This window comes from Haemaphysalis longicornis, unplaced genomic scaffold, assembly GCF_048455015.1.
Source record: "Haemaphysalis longicornis isolate Haplotype H1 unplaced genomic scaffold, Haemaphysalis longicornis Haplotype H1 scaffold_6, whole genome shotgun sequence".
NCBI classification, from domain to species: Eukaryota; Metazoa; Arthropoda; class Arachnida; order Ixodida; family Ixodidae; genus Haemaphysalis; species Haemaphysalis longicornis.
Genome location: NW_027526407.1, coordinates 86,271,106 through 86,290,668, shown reverse-complemented (window position 1 = coordinate 86,290,668; position 19,563 = coordinate 86,271,106). Strand labels below are relative to the sequence as shown.

Sequence of the window (19,563 nt, the reverse complement as noted above, 5' to 3'; positions counted from 1 at the left end):
TGGCTAAACTAAAACAAGGGGCCAATCCTGATAGAAGTTCTCTCCCGGCTAAGAGGTAAACAGTATTCCTACAAAGTAAAAGAACCAAGACAACCAGATTACTTATTTTGCAAGTATACATGTCACGATAAGGTGATGTTTGTCTGGAATTAAAAAAAAAAACACTCCGAACCACCACCGTGCCATAATTTGTGTTGACTGCGGGGGCCTAATTTTTTGCCCAAGATTCCGTGTGGCATGCATATTATAACCTGGCAAGCACTTGTTGTCACTGAACCTCAAGTGTGCTCCAGTGATAGTCGGTGATATATATATAATGATGATACTAAAAAAATTAGGAGCGAATAGTAAATATACTGCCTCTTCCGACTAGCGCGGTAAATGCTTAAATCTAGAAATGCTGAAACAGGCCAACGATTCATTATCACAAACGTTTGGTGATTGTTACCTTAAGTAACGGAACTACAACGTAACTGCCTTATCCAACTGGTCTGTTAATTATAACGAGTTGGCCGTAATATTGTAGCAGAATGCGCAACGCACAAGCGAAAATCAAGCCCTACTACAGCCAATAATGCTGCGCAGGAACTAGTATGCTGCAGTGTTTTCAGAATAAATGCATGTGAAGCAGTAAGACGCCACTTATCGAAGTGCAGCTAGCAATCGCGGAGGCGCCGTAGCGCCGCTGCCGAAATGGCGCGCGCGTGTGGGTCTGTGTACGGGGATGAGTAAGGGGGCTGGGGTGGGCGACAACGAACAAAGAAAACGCGGAAGCAGAGTCTGCTTGTTGGTTTATGCGTGTACCGGCAAGATGTGTCTCGCATATATGTTTACAGCGCATGAACGTTATTTTTTCGCGCAGTGCACGTACATGCTTTTCGTTGGTAGATTGTTTATAAAACGCCCATTAACCTTCGGCATAAATGGTTTTGTGTATAATAAGAAATAGTTAAGGCAGTACCTAATATTAACATAAGGCATAAAATCCCCCTATGCTGGTTGCCTAATTCAAAAATATTTTGATGGAACCCACCAGTCGACGTCACAGTCACTGCTTTGGGGTTCTCTGTCGTGTAAAGCAAATTTAAGCTCCAAGATAATTGAACCAACAGCACGGGAAATTATAAAACAAACTTCCAGTCATGTGCGAAAATTAAACTGCAAGCTAAATTGACGCAGAGGCAACCGTGCGATCGTTCGCAATGCTTCCGACAACCCGCGCGGCCGAAGGGTGTCCTCCTTTGACGCCATGACGGGCGCAACCAATCAGGGGCGTCAAAAGACGAAAAGCGCGCGTCTTTCAAACGGGGCCGCGCTTTTTGCAAGATAAATGCCACTTGGACTCATGTACGATAAATTTCAATGTGATATTCTGAATCAGCGCGCAAGAAACTATATAACTGTTAATCTAACTCAAATTTTTTGGAAAGCGCTTCAGCTTCCCTTTAAGCATGACCCAAGAAAACTGTAAAAAAAGCCATTATATTGGGTGTGAACATGAAGCTTCTTCTAAACACCGAGGCAAATTTTGTCTTCCAGCGTTCAACCTCGTAATAGCGCACCCTTCAGCTTTTAAACTTCCAAATTTCTAAACGTTACATAATTTGCTCACTGGACAATGCAGATAAATTGTGCAAGAGACTGTTAAGACGTGCAAGCTCGCGAGATAAGACTTTTGTATACAGGCACCTACTACAAAGTGCAACCTCAGAAAAAAAGCGGGACATACGAAAAAAAGTGTCACCTTCACCTTTGATCTTCATCGAGGTCCCTTTCTTTTTCGTGCGCACGCAGAATTCTTTTTAAACAATAAATTAAATTTTAAGGCTACATTACATCAATACAAGTCCTCCAAACAGACGTGTATTCATGTAATACATGTTTAAATATCCTTCGGCAAAATCTTTTTCATGCAACCACTCAACAATTGGAGAACTTGAGAACGAAAGCTGCTTGATTTAGGTGCAGTGCAGCTAGCATAAAATAACAGAAAACTAAACACGTTCCACTCAATGGGAAAGCTGTCAGAAGTGCAGGGCAGTGATTCGCCATAATGGGCTGTAGCGCCGTTTTCCACTCACTGCTACCACCCAACGCAATTGAAATCTCCCGCCTTCGCGGTGCTCGCGCGCCCCCTGCCTAAAGCCGCGCCAGCGGAAGTTCTGTTCTTTTTGTGCTTGTTTTTGCTCCCGCACGTGCCGGCGTTGCACTGCCACTTTTTTTTTCACTAAGTAAAAACCAACCCAACAAGTGTTCTTTACTAAATGAAGGCATGCGCTGCCGGTTAATTACGTATATTTTGCCTCAAATGTACCTGCAGTTTTCTTTGCGCTAAACAACGGGGAGATGTATGACAAGCACCAGCGGTTCAAGAGTTTTGAACGCTTATGACTATATACACCGCTTGGCTTTCGAAGCCTCTGGGTTACGCCGTGACGACAGCCGCTACAAAGGAACACCGTGTGGTTCTACTTGGGTCCAGCGACAGAGCTACGACGACAAGGCGAGCCCCTAAAGTGCTCTGCACTTAAAGCTGGCGCTAACGGTTTCTTACCAGTGTACCAGCGGTCTTCCTGTCTGGGGCCCGGGTTCTTAAAGGTGGGAAATTTATCTCCCGTCTTGAAGTCATAGTGGCTCAGGTTGAAGCGCAGCGTGTAGTTGAGGTTCACAGGCGCGGACCCATCCGGCGGAACGCCGTTGAGGAGAACCGCCAGGCTCGTTCCAAAGTAAGACTTGATCGATTGCTGCGCGATGAACGCGTCGACTTGCTCCTCGCTCGGAAACCCCTTTGCTTCTGAAATGAAATAATGCCGGCAACAGATGTGTTAGTCACACTCGCAGTAAAGTTGAACCTTGTTGTAATGAACACTGATATAGCGAATTATCGACTCATCATCATCGTCATCACCAGCCTATCTACGCCCACAGCAGGGCAAAGGCCTCTCCCATAGATCTCCAATTACCCCGGTCCTGTGCTAACTCTGACCAATTTATCCCCGCAAACTTCTTGATCTCATCTACCCATCTAACTTTCTGCCACCCTCTGCCACGCTTGCCTTCTCTAGGGATCCACTCTGTTACCCTCAATGACCAACTGTTTTCTTGCCTTCGCATCACATGCCCTGCCCACATCCATTCCTTCTTCTTAATTTCTACTAATATGTCCTTAACACGCCTCTGTTCCCTGACCCACTCCGCTCTCTTCTTGTCCCTTAATGTTACACCTATCATTTTCTGCTCCATTGCCCGCTGAGTCGTCCTGAATTTAAGTTGAACCCTCTAAGTGAGCCTCCAAGTGTCTGCCCCATAGGTCAGTACCGGTAAGATGCAGCTGTCATCAACTTTCTTCTTAAGGGACAATGGTAGGCTGCCATTCATTTTCTTGGAACGCCTGCCGAATGCACTCCACCACATTCTTATCCTTCTATCTCTGCTTCATAGTGGGGATCCGGGGTCACAACTGGACCTAAGTAGATATATTTGCTTACCACTTCCATCGACTAAAGTGAACTAAATACAAAGTTTGGTTGGTCACGCTTTATTTCAACGACACTTATTCTTTCATGACGAAACTGAAACCGTGAGACCTGCGCGCGATATCGGATATAACGAAGCAATATTTGACCAGGAGTCTGAAAAGCTACTTGGCAAAAAAAAAAAAAAACATCGTCCGAAACTGCAGAGGTATAAAGGCCCTTTTGATCGTGGACACTGTGAAAAACTTCATCCTTCTCAGTGCTGTGAGTAGACGCCAGACGATGATCACATCCTTAATGAAATAAATAAGGACTCAGGCTTGTTTTGTCGAGTGAACTCTGTTCTGCTGTAATTTCCCGTAGTCATGTTCTGGCTTGAAATGCAACAAGGAGAAAGGTAAGGGTTACCTTGTTTATAGTGGATTCGAAGCCTTAAAATATGCACTTTTGTATCAAGTATTTTTGCGCGAGCCAGATTGACGATTTGTTATAGCCGATTTTTACCTCTAGTGTTACAACAAATATTGGTTACGACAAATTAATTTGCTGTCCCGATGTACTTCGTTATACAAGCGTTCGACTATCCTGACTCAGGAATACCACTTTTCCTCTCTTTCGGGCATATCGTCAAATTAAAATTCAATCCTAAAATTCTCATGACTGATGGGAACCTACCCCTAATCTTTCTCGCTTGCAAACAAATCGCACCAATCGCGCAGGACACTGGTCTGTATCCTGAATCCTGGCGTGCGCGATACTGAAGATATACTGGTCGCGCTGCTGTTACACTCGAATGTAAACAGCGTGGGTTCCTACAAACTAGAATCCTATAAGCGACACTTTTGCCGCGCAATGAAACGGTGTTAATACACCTTTTGGCCTTGATATTTTTATATAGTACAACCACTTACACTGCCCCTAGAAAAAGGTCTTCCCAGCAATAAACAGGCGTATGGTAGTGAAGCCAACTCTAAAGGGGCTCAGTGTATAGCGCTCTGCAGGAATGCCCATGGTGTAATGGAGGTAAATGCCCCAAGGCATGCGTACTCTCATACCAAACTGATTACATTCCCTTTAAAACCGTCTTTCCAGCAATACATTTCTGTAGAGTAGTGAAAATGCCTTTCGTCTGCATACACATTTATCCGCAAATTCCTAATTCGGAGTTTCTCAAAAAAAATTTTTATTTTCATTCTAGTTAGAAACGTCCACTGCGTAGAGATACTAAGATCAAAAGCAAACAGCAACTGTAGCATCGATTCTGGCTTACTTGCTACGTAGCAGATCCCACTGACAGACTCTTTGGTGTTCTCACGAAAGTTAGTGCTCCAAACATTTCACCTGATGTTTTGCTCCATCAAAAACTGTCCAGTGCAAGCTTTAATCAATTTTTTTCATTTTCTTAATTAAATGACCCAACTGGTACTTAGTTAAGCAGTCAAAATACTTTGCCACGATACCATATTCTGCAGTCATTCGTAAATTGAATCGCAGTACTACGTCTCGGCATTAATGTATTAACACATGATGTATAATGTATTAACACATTAATGCATAATGTATTAATGCACATGAGAGATCTAATTATATTCAGAGCAGATGACTTTTGATGTAAATGCCATTCATTTGGCACTGCACGAAGATACCAGAACACACAATATCAGCACATTCTGAAATTGAATAAGCCAGGGAGCACATTAAAATTAGCTTCCAAACCAAATTTGTGGCCTTGCTACAGAAGCAGTTTTCTGTTTACGAGATACGGATTTGTTGCTTACTTGTCTCAAATTGTTATGTCCACATTATCAGTTTTTTTTTTTTCACTTAAAAAGTTAATCTGGTTCGTTTTCAAAAATGTGAAAGGTATAAAACATTTAGTAGCACTTACACTGATGTCTTGCAATTGTGCGAGTTTGCTAATTACACAGTGTGTTCAATACGCATTTGTTCAATACACAGTTTGTTCAATACACATGCGAGTCTGTTCAATACACATTTCTTTTGCGGTGTGGACCCACACCAACCAAACTGAATGGCGCTGACACCAAATTTATTTCCCTCTAAATGTCATTAGATTTCTCATGTGCTAGAGCTGTAACATTTCCTCAGGTAACGTGTTCTAATTTGGATGAAGTCTAACCACGAACTCAACCTTTTTCTGCATTGTCTACGTGCACAGACATCACTATGACTTCCATCTAGTGACATAAGCCTTTGAATCTGTATTCGTGACAAGTTCCTTTTAAGACACCCCCGAGTACCTTGAGTTGGTACCTTGAGTACCTAGAAAAAGTTTGAAAAAAACTGGCTGTTTCGAGCAAAGAGTAGTCACCTCCTTTACCTGTTTTTTTTTTCTGAACATAATTTATTCAGAAGTCTGGCAATGTTTAGGACTATGCCAGAAACGTGACTCATAATTCTACTCATCGTTCACACACCACAACGGTTCCAAATCCACCGCACTGCGAGTAAAAATTCAAAGAGCATTTTCCTGCATGCAACACCTGTCGAGAGCGCATACCCGTGAAACACAGCTGTTCTGCGACATCCGACGTGTGCACGACGCCCTAGATCTTTGGCAATACCTTCCCGCAGGATGAGCTCTGACCTGCTAAATTTTCCATACTGAACAAAGAAAAGTTGGCCCAGCAGGCCCCTGACATAGTTATCTACCCATCGATAAATAACGCCAGTGAACTCATTTGTACCGTACGAATTCCAGTATGAATTCGCCGCATCGACATTGTCACTTTATAAAATTACTTATTCGGTGTGATAAATTTGTCCAAGGCGCACCCACGCAATTTACGTTCAGGAAATGTATTCGCTGGGTCAGTAAAGACAAAGTAAAATTTGACTTTTCACTCTGAGTGCTAAATATACACTGTCAGTCTCACTTTTAGGCCTATTTTACGAGATAACTTTTCCTGCATTTAAACTGTTACTGTAACTCCCCTTACCCGATTGCCTGAAGTGGTTGGTTGCTAAGATATTTCGAAAAAAGGAGTGGCAGGCTCTTCTTTCCAAGGAACTAGGAGGTGTCTATCAACTATGTTCCACTGCACGCAAGAGTGTGAACGACACAATGAAGAATTGGCAACGGTCACTGGGTGTACACTTAGGATCATAATCTTTTGAAGTAAGAAATTATGGGGTATTTTTCGCAAGTGAAATAACTGTATCACCTTAAATCTCTTTTGCACGTGAAGTGGACATATTACTTTAACTTCTTTATTTTTTCCAACATTTCCTCTTACCAGTCATTTTACATGGCTGCACTACAAACACTAAAACCCTAGGAAGAGGAATAAGTTTAAAAAGTAACTGTTTTTTTCCTAATTACAGCAAAACCTTCTAGAAACATTGATAAAAGCTCCATAAAAAAAAAAGCCCTATCCAGAAAATAAGGTCACGTAGACTTCAGAACTTACAGCAAAGTTGAGCATCTATCATGTAAGTTCTGAGAAAAATGAGTTCATAAGGAAACCATTAATCTACGCACTACTCATAAATCGGATATTAGCACTGCTTTGAGACAGTGTGCTTTATAAAAATACCAAATGTCAGTTGTGGCTTGGGAAAGGGTGGCCAAAATTTTTACTGCAAGCTCCCCTTGTAGCTGAACATACGAAGACACAAAGTACGGTGTGGCACTGGAATGCACTGAATAAACATTGCCTGGCTAGATCCCAATCCAATATATCTTGGATGTATTGGATTCGAAAATGTTATTCATAGAAATGTGCACGACACAAGTTTTCTACCCGCTTAAAAGCTTAACATTGCAATTTTCAAACCAGCGCTGAGAAACAACTTCAAATGCTTTGCCTTGGACAAGACTAAATACAACCATATGAATTAGGTTTGAGCGCCAAGTGGGGGTGTCTACATTGGGCAAATGGGGTGCAACTTCAATGACGAGTTACTGCAGCATGGCACGACATGGCACGAGGTAAAGGAAGACGCTTGGTGCTACCTTGCTAGGCCCAGTGCACCACCAAAGCCCGTGCACCAAAACTGCCCAAACGAAAGTGATAAAAACACACAGCAAACAGCATGAAAGGAAAATTTTTGAGGCCTATGTGATTAACAGGGAGAGGTGCGTTAGCAAGCCTTCCATTGATCTGTTCGCTTGCGTGATTGACAATCTGGACGATTAGGGTCTGCAGCTGTCGTCGCGTTTTTACGCGTTTTTTGTAGCATTGTGACATGTTGTATTTTCAGAGCTTTATAATTGTCGTCACTGCAAAATAAAGCGTAGTTACTAGTGCGCCTCTGTCCTATCAAAATCATTTTTTGCTGAAGTCGTGACTGCTTCTTAAGCCTAATTCATATAATGGCATATCAAATAGCTTGCATCGACACATCAATTCACTAAATACAAAAAAATGGTATGCGAAGTCCCATTAAAGACTTGGTCTCATCTTAAAAATTTTCTAATTGAGAAATTAGGATACTACTATCCTGTATTAACCTCAGCATCTCCAAGCCAGGTTAAACGCAACGAATTGCAAAATTCCTGACTACACTTACGCCGAACAAACGAGGACAAAGGCAGAAGCACGCGGACAAGCGCTCACCCGTGTGTTTCTTCCTGTGTTCCCATTCATTCAGCGCAAGTGCAATCATGAATTATTACCGACTATGTGCATTCCACAGCAACCAGCCCACAAATGCCTCACAGCTCCAACCTCTCTGACATCTCCAATCTCTCGCTCATATCTCTTGCAGTCGTTGATTTCAGTGAACGGACATATTTCCGTAACTAGGTCAGCATCTCCTTCACTAGATGAACAAATGCCAGTTTGATCCCAAGAGTAACTGATTTAAGTGATTAAAAGGACTGATTTCCTTTCTTCATGACGGTGTAACCAAAACAATGCTGGTGGCGCAATTTCTAAATACCAATGGCCTCCACACCCCATCTTTCTGGGGAGTGTCGTCAGCAAAGGTTCTTTATTTATTTTATTCATTTATTTATTTAGTACCAACAGTGCCATGCGGCATTACAGTGTGGGGATGCACAAAAAAGGCACTCACAATAAGTACTTACTAGCAAGCAAGAAAGGAAGTTAAAAAAAGACGCATATATACATTTCAAATAGCCTAATACCCCGGCTACTCTAGCATCAGAATGTCATTCGAACCAAATGTCATTTGACTCAAATGCCAAGTTGTGCTGCTACACTAGGTTTTGAAATGCCATTCAACTCAAATGACATTCGAGCCAAATGAGCACCGAGAGAGACATTTGGCATTTCAAATGACATTTCTGGCACTCTCGCACGCAGCGTCTTCGATCGGCAGTAAAAAAATATAATACTTCCGTACGTAAAACAAACAAAATATTTTTGTTCGTAGAACTTCGTTCACTGTTCATTTACTTAAAATATGAAATCAACATATTTAATTTTCATACTCTCAAAACCAGTAAGTTAGTTGCAAAAAAAATAAAACTAAGCAAACAGCCACCACGTCAGTCAAAAATGGTGTCTCTTCTAATTTTATATCATTTTACTGCTTTCGACTGCTCCTAAATTTGATTGTTGTATTATTGTACGAAAATGGAACAGGGCGACAACAGCGCCACTACAGCACGGCGAGCAATTGTGAAAGCTTTCTAATGCCGTCGAAATCGTAGCGTAGCACGGCGGATTCTGAATGGCATTCGCAGCACCCCATTTGAGTAAAATGACAATTTTTTCACATGACGTTCGGAACCTAGTGTAGCCGGGGTATAAGACATGTCACGTGAAAATACTCTGTCAGAGAGATCTGAGATCCCTAGGTAGTCATATCCCAAAAAAACCAACAAAAGCAGAAAGAAGAGACACGCAATCAGTTAAACATAATGCAATCCCTTCGACGAAGACCATGCTTGCAAGCCTACGCGGAATTGCTGATGCGCACTATCTGTACAAACTGATAGCGCAGCCCAGGAGCTATCACCTTGGACAAAGGTTGGTCGCAAAATAGGCATTACGTGTCAAGGCAACTATGTGGCCTCACATTTGTTCAGTTACACAGTGTGTTGAAACGCAACACTTAGATCTGGACAACCTCACCTACGCGGCAACAAAAGCCACGGAGAAGAATTAGTACATCATAAAAGCTGACTCCTTTGTCCCTCAGAGCTTGCAGAAAACAGTGTCTTGACTGCAGCTGCTTCCACAGCAGGCTTCATTCCTTATGCGAATGCAGTACACGAGGCTGCGGTCCCCCACCACAGGGAGAAAGTAGTAACTTGACTACAGTGTTGATAATACAAGCAAAGAAAAACCTGCTCCCAAAGGTGCAATAATTCGGTCTAGTTTTCTTCTTTTGATAAATATAGAACATCAAAGAGGTTATAGTACTAAAGAACTGCGAAGACATTAACAAAAGTTGCTCATAATCAAAACATCGGCCAAGAACAAGCAAAATGCTCGAATTAAAATTTTTCAGTGCCAGCAAAAGTAAATGGCTCTACGGAGCCCTTTTTAAGTGTATTTTTTAGTTCCTTTACGACTTTAGTATCCTGCAATCTACCTTATTCTCAAAATAGACTGCACTCAAATACAACAGGCTCAAAATAAGCTGGAGGCATGCAAGGCATATAAATTTCTTCACAACATCACAAACTTCAATCTACATCACCAGCCAAATTCACAAACCAAACTAAACTGTCGGGAACATGTTTCACATCAGGCTCGTACATTCAAGCAATCTGTTTTATAGCTTAAAAACATGACACGATGACGGGAAATAAAGACAGTAAAAGCTCCCGCCACCTCTCATTTATATCTTTATCGCCCGTTTTATGCTGTTAAACCAGCCATCAGATAGGGTAGAAGAATTTACGTCAACAGAAAAAAAAGTGATTGAAACCTGTGTTACCCAACCCAGACATTCACTGCTGCTGTAACTTCACCGGTTAATGACCAGTGAAATGTTTTTCGGTTCATGCCACACTCAATTTCTAATACTTGTGCTACACGATCGTTTGAAAGGACATTTCAATTGAACGACCTCCGAAATTTCAAATGCCATTCGAAGTGGAAGGAGTTTTGCCAATCTACACGACAATGCTCAAAGGCAGTTGAAAGTTTCCGCATTCGCCCAACATGTTTTGGTGTCGCCACTGATGCCCTCTTTCGTTATTGACAAAAAATTAATTTTAAAGTTAAAATGAGCAAAAGACAGTTATTAGCAATCAAATTGATAACAATCTACAAGCGCACACAAAACATACGCTGACAGCCAGTTTTCTTTTTTTCACAGCGCCAGTGTTGAGAACACCAAATTACTTTGTAATCATAGAACGAGTGATAAAAAACAAAACCATGTGAGAAGTTATAAAGATTATGCACGTTAAACCCCAATTTTTACTCGTAAATAACTGTTTTTGTAATTATGGCCTGCAGAAACTGCTCTTGAGAGTACGTCAGTTCGCGTTTCAAAGGCCTTTGAGAACCTCAAAGGTTGTTGGTAGTGCTCCTTTGACTCAAATAGCATTTATGCCAAAAAAGGCCTTTGAAAAACGTCGTGTAGCAGCTCAAAGGTGTCATTTGAGTCAAGTGACATTCTACTCAAAGGCCTTCGAAATGCTCGTGTAGCACGGGTATTACTCTGCAAGTCTGCCCCAACCCACCCTATTAAAAAATGTACATAACAAGCCAACCCATCAGTACTAATTGCAACAGCTACCTGCTGTTAGCGATTAAACAGCTGCTATATTACAATCCCCTTCTGTTCCCTGCGCTTCATTGCGAATGCCTCCTGAACTTTGAATATGCATCCACCTGTTCGTACGATGACAGATAATAAGCCATTTATAAAGCCCTTTATGTAGAGGTTCATAAGAGGTCTGAGATCTGGAACTGCGCCCAGACTGTAGATAAAAAAACTGCGGGGCATTCTGAGTAGCTTATATCAAGGACTCAACACTAGAACGAGGGAAAAAAGCACAGCAGGAAAAAACAGCCACAGTATTACTACCTATCGTGCTGCTTAAAGCTTCACTATCACAGGAGCTACGATAAGCTTCACGGAACTGTGATAAGCTGCACTATCACAGAGCTACGATAAGAACTCAAACGCCAGTTCACAATGATGAGTGTTGGCTCCCAGTGCGTGTACACGGCCTTTGGAACAGTTAACGAAAAAAATCGCAGACAACTTCCGCTTTGTAGAAGCAGCTCGCACAACAGTGCACTTTAGAAAGCTTCCACTTCACAGCCAAAAATGCAAAAATAAACATGCCTGTCAAAGGCGAGTGTGGAGTTTCATATTTTTAACCTCTGGGCAATGGCATGTAATTGATCATGCTTTGCATTCCTGCACGGAAACCAACCTGAATAATTCAGTGAAGTGTTTGTAAACAGTACAGGAAGACGTCAGCAAAGGCTGCTTTATTGACCAGAAATTCAAGACACCTCTTACTCATTAAAGGAATCTTGTCCACAAAAACCATATGGAGATTTTGTTACATGTTGCTGTATGGCTATGGAGATTTTGTTACATTAATTACTCAATGTCAAAACAAGTTCCGTATAACACGGTTGTGCGATAACAAAAAACGGTCAGTAGTGTGCGCTGACTTGTGGCTTGTCTTAATTTGCCCTTTCATGTCTCCCCTAGTTTACATGAACTTAGCATAACAGCCCGTGTGACGAAACACAAGACACACTGACACAGAACAGGCGCTGATAACTGTACTAAACATGCAAGTTAAGCTGGTTTATATGACAAAAATTAAAGGATTTTTAAAAAAGGCTCTGTATACAGCTTTTTCAGGAACACATTGTCGGTTAGAAATGTAAACAAGACTGACATTCGGGAGAAGGTGGATGCATGAAATGATGAGAAGCTATCAAAAAAATGGAAACAGAGCTGGAGCCAACATGGCAACAAGGGGATTTGTCTCCGCACAAGTCCCCTTGTCGAAATAATTTCTTCACTGGCATTTCCTTCAACAATTTTTTATCATGGTTAGAGTTCCACAGATAACCACTTTCAGTGTGTCGGAAAATGCAAATTTTTACTTGATAAAAATGATCGATCGATTGATTGATTGTGGGGTTTAACCCGCCAACGCTACACGGGCGATGAGGTGCACCGTAGTGGAGGGCTCCGGATTAATTTTGACCACCTAGGGATTTTTAACGTGTGCCGAAATTTCGAACAAACGGGGCGTTTTCGCTTTTTGCCTCTATCAGAATGATAAAAATGATCAACCAAACAAAAAACACTCACTCAGACCTTACACAGCCTCATGTCGCTTTTATGCTTATTATTAAACAGGGATAATTAAATAAATCTAGGGATTTTCAAGAGCATAAACATTCCAGGGCTTCGAAGACCTTAAAAACAAGCTCGTCAAATTCGAGGGTTTTAAGAAACCAGTATTAACGCTATTTAAAACGTACACCAACACCTCCACATATCCGTATTCTACCCAATAAAAATATCACCCCATAAAAAAATTTAGAACCCTCCCACTACTGTGAATATGCAAGACCAGCTAAGCTATATAGGTGGATAACTACATAGAGTTATGCATGGTGACTAACTATATTGATTAAATAAAGACACATACAAAACTGATAAATTAATTCTCTGATAAATTAAATCTTGGGATGGTTTTGATAAACCAAGAGCACCAGCCGTTTTCTGTAACCATACTTTCTTTGACGGCCTTGTATTGACCGCAGGTGGAAATTCGGTAACCATTACAACTGTAAAATTGTGATCTAATTACAAGTAAATGAAACTCGGCATAATGGTAGAGTCAGTAATTTTTTACAAGGTTTTTCTACATTATATTCTACAAAATATACATCCTACAGTGTATTCTACATTATTCTATTTTATATATATATTCTATATCTGTATTCTATATATAGAAAATATTCTATATTCTATATAAAATTATATTCTGCAATATATATTCTACAATATATACATCATATTTTTCTACATTATACTGAGAGCTACAGGTCATTTTACACTAGCTTTGGAGCAAGCACGTGCGATTCTGTGTTGACACAACTCAATAGATGCCCACAATTTTGGTTAGAGCTTAGCACGAGACAGCTTTGAATAATCGGTACTCACTCTCTTTGAACACGGCCTCCATGAGACTCTTCCCGTACTTGGTGTTTGGCGCATACGGAATGGGCGCCTCGATATCGTGGGTGAACTGCGGCGTAAACTCCTGGTAGACGGTGGCATTCTTGCGCACAATCGGCTCGCCACCAGCCGTGCTCATTCCGAGACTCCGGAGGTAGAGCAGCACGCCCGACAGGAGCAGCGGTATCGCCATGGTGAAGAAAGTGAGCACATAGTGCCTCTTGAACGAGTACACCACTATGTTCTTCCAAAGAATCACCCGGAGCTGCCGGAGGAACGCCATGTTGGCGGTGGCGCTGACGTGGGCGCGACGACTTCAAAGCCGCCTGCCGCTTGCGTGAAGCTCAAGCAGTGGTGGCTGAAACAGACGACAGTTGCGCGTTATGGGTTTACGTGCAGGCCTGTTTAAAGGATTGAGTACGGAGAAAGGTGGCAACAGCGCAGAACAAGACGAAGACCAAGAAAAGAGAAAACACAAACGCGGCACTGAGTTTGTTTTCTTTGTTCTTAGTTTTCGACTTCTGCTGAGTTTGCGCTTTCTCTTTTTTTTAGTCTTCATCTTCTTTTGCGCTTTTGTCACTATGAACAGACACCAACTCGCTTAGTTTGCCACACTTGTACAAAGCGACATGTGTAATATCTTCGGATGATAAATAGGGCTATAAAGAGTTTGGCAGCCCAACAGCATCTGTTGTTTATTACGACTCACGCTTAAGGACTCAAATTTGTGACAGCAATTTCCTTAGAAAAAAGGTGGGAGTGTTTTTTTGAAGAGCTACAAGAATGCTGCGACGTTCATTCTGTGTAAAATCCTCGATATGTACGACAAGTAGGGCAATAAAGAGTTTCGGAACCCAATACCCCAGCTGTTCTGTTTGTTACGATGCATGTTTATGGGCATGTATTTGGTGGCGACCTTTACTTAGAAAAGAGGTGGGGCCGTTTCGAAGAGCTACAACAATGCCGTGACGTCGATGCTCTGTAGGGTACAGGGTACACGATACTCTAATCGCACGCATTTACAATGCATGCAAGCAAACTGCAATACATGATGCTATAGTATCTATGGTAGGATGGTAGTTTTCTGAACTAGTGACAAAATTGTTGCTTATTTTCGACACGCGCAGATTGACGCCCTCACATTGGCGATGTGCGGTATTATTTTGTTTTACTGAGCACCAGATGCAGTTGTCTGTGCTTTGTTGCCGCTGATGCATTTAATGGTGAAAAGAAAGGCTGCAGGGGTAACAGCCAATTCGCTTCCGGTATGAGTAATAGGTGACAGGTCGGCATATTAATATTCAGAACAGATTAGTGTTTCAGCAATATGCCTGTAAGATGTGAAATGTTGCTTTAGAAGAGAAAATATACATACTTGAACGAAGGTTTCTGCATTTTTATCTAGTGGAGGGTATTCAGACCGGAAAAAGCAAGGCACGAGAGAAGACATGCCCTACAGAACTGGAAATGGCTGGAGGAATTAACGAAATAGGAGCGTCACTGCAAAAGTTTGGTAAATTTTTATTGAGACAGCGTTACAATCTTTGTGGTGCTGTCATGGCTGGCTAGTGCCATTTTTCGATCTAGCTAAAGGGAGACATTATTGACCAACGTAGCATTAGTTTTGTCCAACATACATTCGTCCTGAAACTGAATGAGACAAGTTCTGTGTAGTGATAAAACAAATTGTTTCGAGAAGGTGGATGGCCACGCAGATCAAAGCTTAGTAAGACGAATTTAACATGCCCTGTGAACTATCGCTGAAGATTATTTCCGAATGAATTAATTTATACATCGGTGCACATGAACTCAAAACGAAGCAAGCTCTAAAGCCCAAACACAGGGGTCACCACTCCGGGCATTGTAATAATTTTATGCAGGGCCGCGAAACCACACTGCATCGTAAGACTCAGTATTGTAGGCATCTCAACTATAAGAGCACGCAAAATCTGCCATGAAGAACTGCAGTAGAAAAATCTGTGCATGATGAGCGCCTAGATTGCCGACAGAAGATCAAAAGTGCACACACAAAGATTCCCGTGCACTGCCTAGCAACGTTTAACTGCAACTCTCCATGGCTTTTTGCATCGATCCGTAACCGCTGACTAAACGTGAATTCCCGATTACACAGCCTTCAGTGTAATGCCCAGTAGTGCTCAGCAGCAGTTGGAGGTCCTCCACAGGAGGCAAACAAATTTTGAATTCAGGAAATTTACACACTGAGGCTACGCATGGGCATAAAGTGACACACTGTAGTAATGTGCTGTGGATTAATATAGACCACCTGAAGACCACTGCCCCTTCCCCACATCTTGTGCCTGTGTTCCTACATCACATCGTCTTGTCAGCGAACTTTAAAATTTGGCTCGCCAGTACACATTTCCTAATGAAAGCGCCATCCCTGGAATTAATGCCTATTCACTACACGTGACACCTCTTACTTTGTGACAGCTTTAAAAAAAATTGGAAGCGTGGTAGGTAAAGTGTTCAGTCGTCAAGGGAGAGGAGACAATGTTGAAAAACAAACTGTTTTCCAACGGAGGTGTTAACTTGTACTTTTTTTACCACATTTATGGAACAACGCTAGCATACGTCCCCGAAACCCAAATGCAACAGTAGTACGGAAAGAAAAGTGAAAAAAAAAAATGACTGTACGAGAACCGATTTCAGGCTATGAGCTTCAGTCTGAGTAATATTAGTTGTATGAAGGAAGCTGACAGCACAAAGCACTCAGTCTACACCGAAGAAACTCGTGCAATATGCACAAATGACACAAAATTAGATACAGCAGAAAAAAGTCCCAAAGCAGATTACACATTAGGCACGTTGTTACGACAACATAAAATTTGTATGTTCAGGCAATTTCACGCAAAACTGCTGTGAAGAACCGGTAGTTAGTTACCCGCAGGTCCAGAAGTCAGAAACCACGAACTGGCGACAGGTTTAATAAACCGGCTTTACAACCTTTTAGCATTACTACATCCTTCACATTCGTAAGCTACATATTTTGTAGCTTTCATGAAAGAGCGTCTTACTTATTGGAGTCACACCTAGCTTTAACAGGGGGCCTAATCTCGACCAAGATGACAACACTCAAAAGTACTCTTTCAACTTATCGCAAACGGTTAAGACCAGTTTTCAGCATGATGCAATACACATTAATGCGAGGTAACAGATTTTAAAATTGCAGCCTTCACCCTTCCTACGCTTCTGTCTGGGCAGGGAAAGTGGCTTCAAAAGCGAGGCCATAAACTCTGGCTTTCTAAAGAGTATGCAGTCACGACAGCACACAATAAGCCTTTGCAGATGTCTACCAGTTGCCCTCTCAAAGGCTCTGAACACTGACAATAAGCTATTTCGAGAGGAACAAACAAGACAAAGGAAATAGGACTACAAAATAATAGCAGTGTTCACATTCCCTGCTGGGGCTGACAGGTTACCGTCTCGCAGACACGTATAACAACGACTACTGAAAAAAATAGGCGCTGCGTGAGGCTGTCTGTCAACGGATCGTAAAAAGACGGGGCGTTATCTTCACACTTATTTTCGTTCTTTTTTTTTTTTTTTTTTTTGCTAAAAGACACAACAAATGTGGACGCGAATGAGAAACCAATGTTCGCACACGATCGAACCGGAGTGCATAAAAAGTTATTGCCATCGAAATACGGCCACAGACAAATCAGTAACGCCGACTGCTTTTGCGCGAACATCAAGCGAAGCATAACAATGAAAATTGCGTCAGGGAGGGGGGGGTGCTTTTTTTTTCCTGTATCACAACAAAGCGGCAATGGAAGGTGAAAAACTGTATACTCACCGTGTATAACGTGACTGGCGTAACCTTTCAAACGCCGCAAGTCATAGTCACTGCTCGACGATCAACCAGCGCCTGGAAGCGACAGCTCCCTGTTCAGTGAGTCAGGGATGTGACGTTAACAGCACTGTTACTCCGGAATCCGCAACACCGGAAAGCTGATCGCGCACACCGAACGTCATTCTCCGTCCGCTAAAGTAAAATCAAAAATAGAGGAGGGGAGGTGAATCTTATCAGCGACTCGAGTGATGCTTCCACCCCGCTCGACGTATGATCAACAAATTGCCGTAGAAATCGCCTTCGGCCGGACGCTTGGGTGAGCGTGCGTATACCACACAAATAGGACGAAGGCACCTGTTCGCAGCGGCGTCACTGTCAAACGGAGCCAATCAACGCATTGTGAAAAATGTGCCGCGAACTGTGCGAGCGGGCGGCAGAATGAAAACGTATCGCTATGCTGCGCAAACACAAGGGGCGGAAACACCTGCCGCACTGATGATGATGATGATGATGATTAAAGGCCTCCCCTTTGAATCGGGGTGATGGCATGCGCCATCTAGCCTATCTTAGTAGTTTGAATTGAAAGTTAGTCCCTCAACTCGGATTTCTTTTTACTTCTGCCCTGCCGCTACCCCTGGCTGCGATGTTATTTTATCGACTTCCCTGCTTTTTTTCCACCAATACTCTAGCCGCTGCTTAGTAATACCCACTGCTGACCAGTTAATGTTTCCATCTATTGCGAAGCCCAGTGCCTCAGGAAGTAGGACTTTTCCCCCAATTCTATCCGGCTGAATCTTTTGGCATCCTATTACTATGTGGTCGATTATTTCTTTATCCCTGCCACATACAACACATGTCTCATCCTGGGACGAATATTTGCTCATGTAAGTTCGAGTTCTCAAGCAGCCAGCCCGTGCCTCAAAGAGCAACGCACTACCTTTATTGTTGTCATAAAAGTTCTCTTTCCGGATCTCTTTTTTGCTTGCTTTGTAGATTCCCAGCGATCCCTTCTTTTCCATCCTCTCTTTCCACATGAGCGTCTCTGTTTCCTTCACTTGCTTTTTAACTGCCCCCCCTTGTTTATTTGCCGCGGTCAAGGTATATTTAGTCGCCAGCTTTCGCGTCCTCTTCCGCCATTGGGTGTCCACACTTTTAAGGTACACGTACCTGTGCACTCTGGCTGCCCAGTTCTTCTCATCTAAATGTCTAAGCCGCTCCTCAAAACGTATCTTACTTTGCGCTTCCCTCGCCTCAAATGAAGCCCAACCCATATCGCCTTGTACCGCCTCATTTGTAGTCTTACTGTGAGCTCCCAGTGCTAATCTGCCGACTGCCTTTTGGTTAACCTCCAGTCCCGACAGGATATCGGACTTTAGGCATAATACGGCATTAGAGAACGTGAGCGCCGGCACCATTACCCCTTTCCAGATGCCTCGCACTACCTCGTACTTATTGTAACCCCAAAGTGCTCTATGTTTCATTACTGCTGCATTTCGTCTCCCTTTCAGTTTGAGGTGTTCTTCATGGGCATTCAGGTAGCTTTTTCCGTCATTAAGCCAGATCCCCAAGTATTTGTACTTATTTACTAATGGTATGGCCTCCTGTTGAATTCTTATTGGTGCTGTATGATCTTCCTCGTTGAACACCATGACTGCAGATTTCTGTGGGTTAAAATGTAGGTCTAGGTACGTTGCCTCATCACCACAAATGTCGGCCAGTTTTTGAAGGTCTTCCGCATTATCTGCCAGCAACACTATATCGTCCGCGTACATCAATCCCGGAATCCGTTGCTCCACCAACTCTCCATTGCTTCGGTACGACAAGTCAAAGCCTAATCCACTCTCCTCTAATCGTCTTTCCATTCCTCTAATGTACAGTGTGAACAGCAATGGCGAAAGGGGGCACCCCTGCTTTAAACCTCTTCTAATGTATACGGGCTCTGTGCCTGTACGCCCTTCCCATGTAATATGCGCCTTGTTATCCTCATATATTGCCCTTAGCAGCCCCACAAAATCTGACCCAATCCCCTCTTCTTCCAGTATATGCCACAGCAATCCCCTATCTACGTTGTCATAGGCTCCCTTTATGTCCAGAAACAGTAGCCATGTTGGTCTGCCCTGTGCTGCCGAAATTTCGATGGTCTGGGTTATTATGAAAATATTGTCT

The 19,563-nt window shown here is 42.5% G+C and overlaps 1 protein-coding gene across 3 annotated transcripts in view; it reads right to left on the bottom strand.

Annotated features, from left to right (window-relative positions):
* Positions 1-17,887, bottom strand: part of LOC144143606 (phospholipid-transporting ATPase ABCA3-like) — a 105,605-nt gene extending 87,718 nt beyond the window's left edge. For all 3 annotated transcript variants that reach the window (XM_077675435.1, XM_077675437.1, XM_077675436.1), the window contains exons 1-3: positions 17,401-17,887; positions 13,572-13,944; positions 2,555-2,794 (exon numbers count right to left, since the gene is read on the bottom strand). In XM_077675435.1, coding sequence (XP_077531561.1) covers positions 2,555-2,794; positions 13,572-13,869 — 538 coding nt within the window. In that variant the 5' untranslated portion in view covers positions 13,870-13,944; positions 17,401-17,887. The remainder of the gene's footprint in view (positions 1-2,554; positions 2,795-13,571; positions 13,945-17,400) is intronic.
* Positions 17,888-19,563: the final 1,676 nt, after the last annotated feature.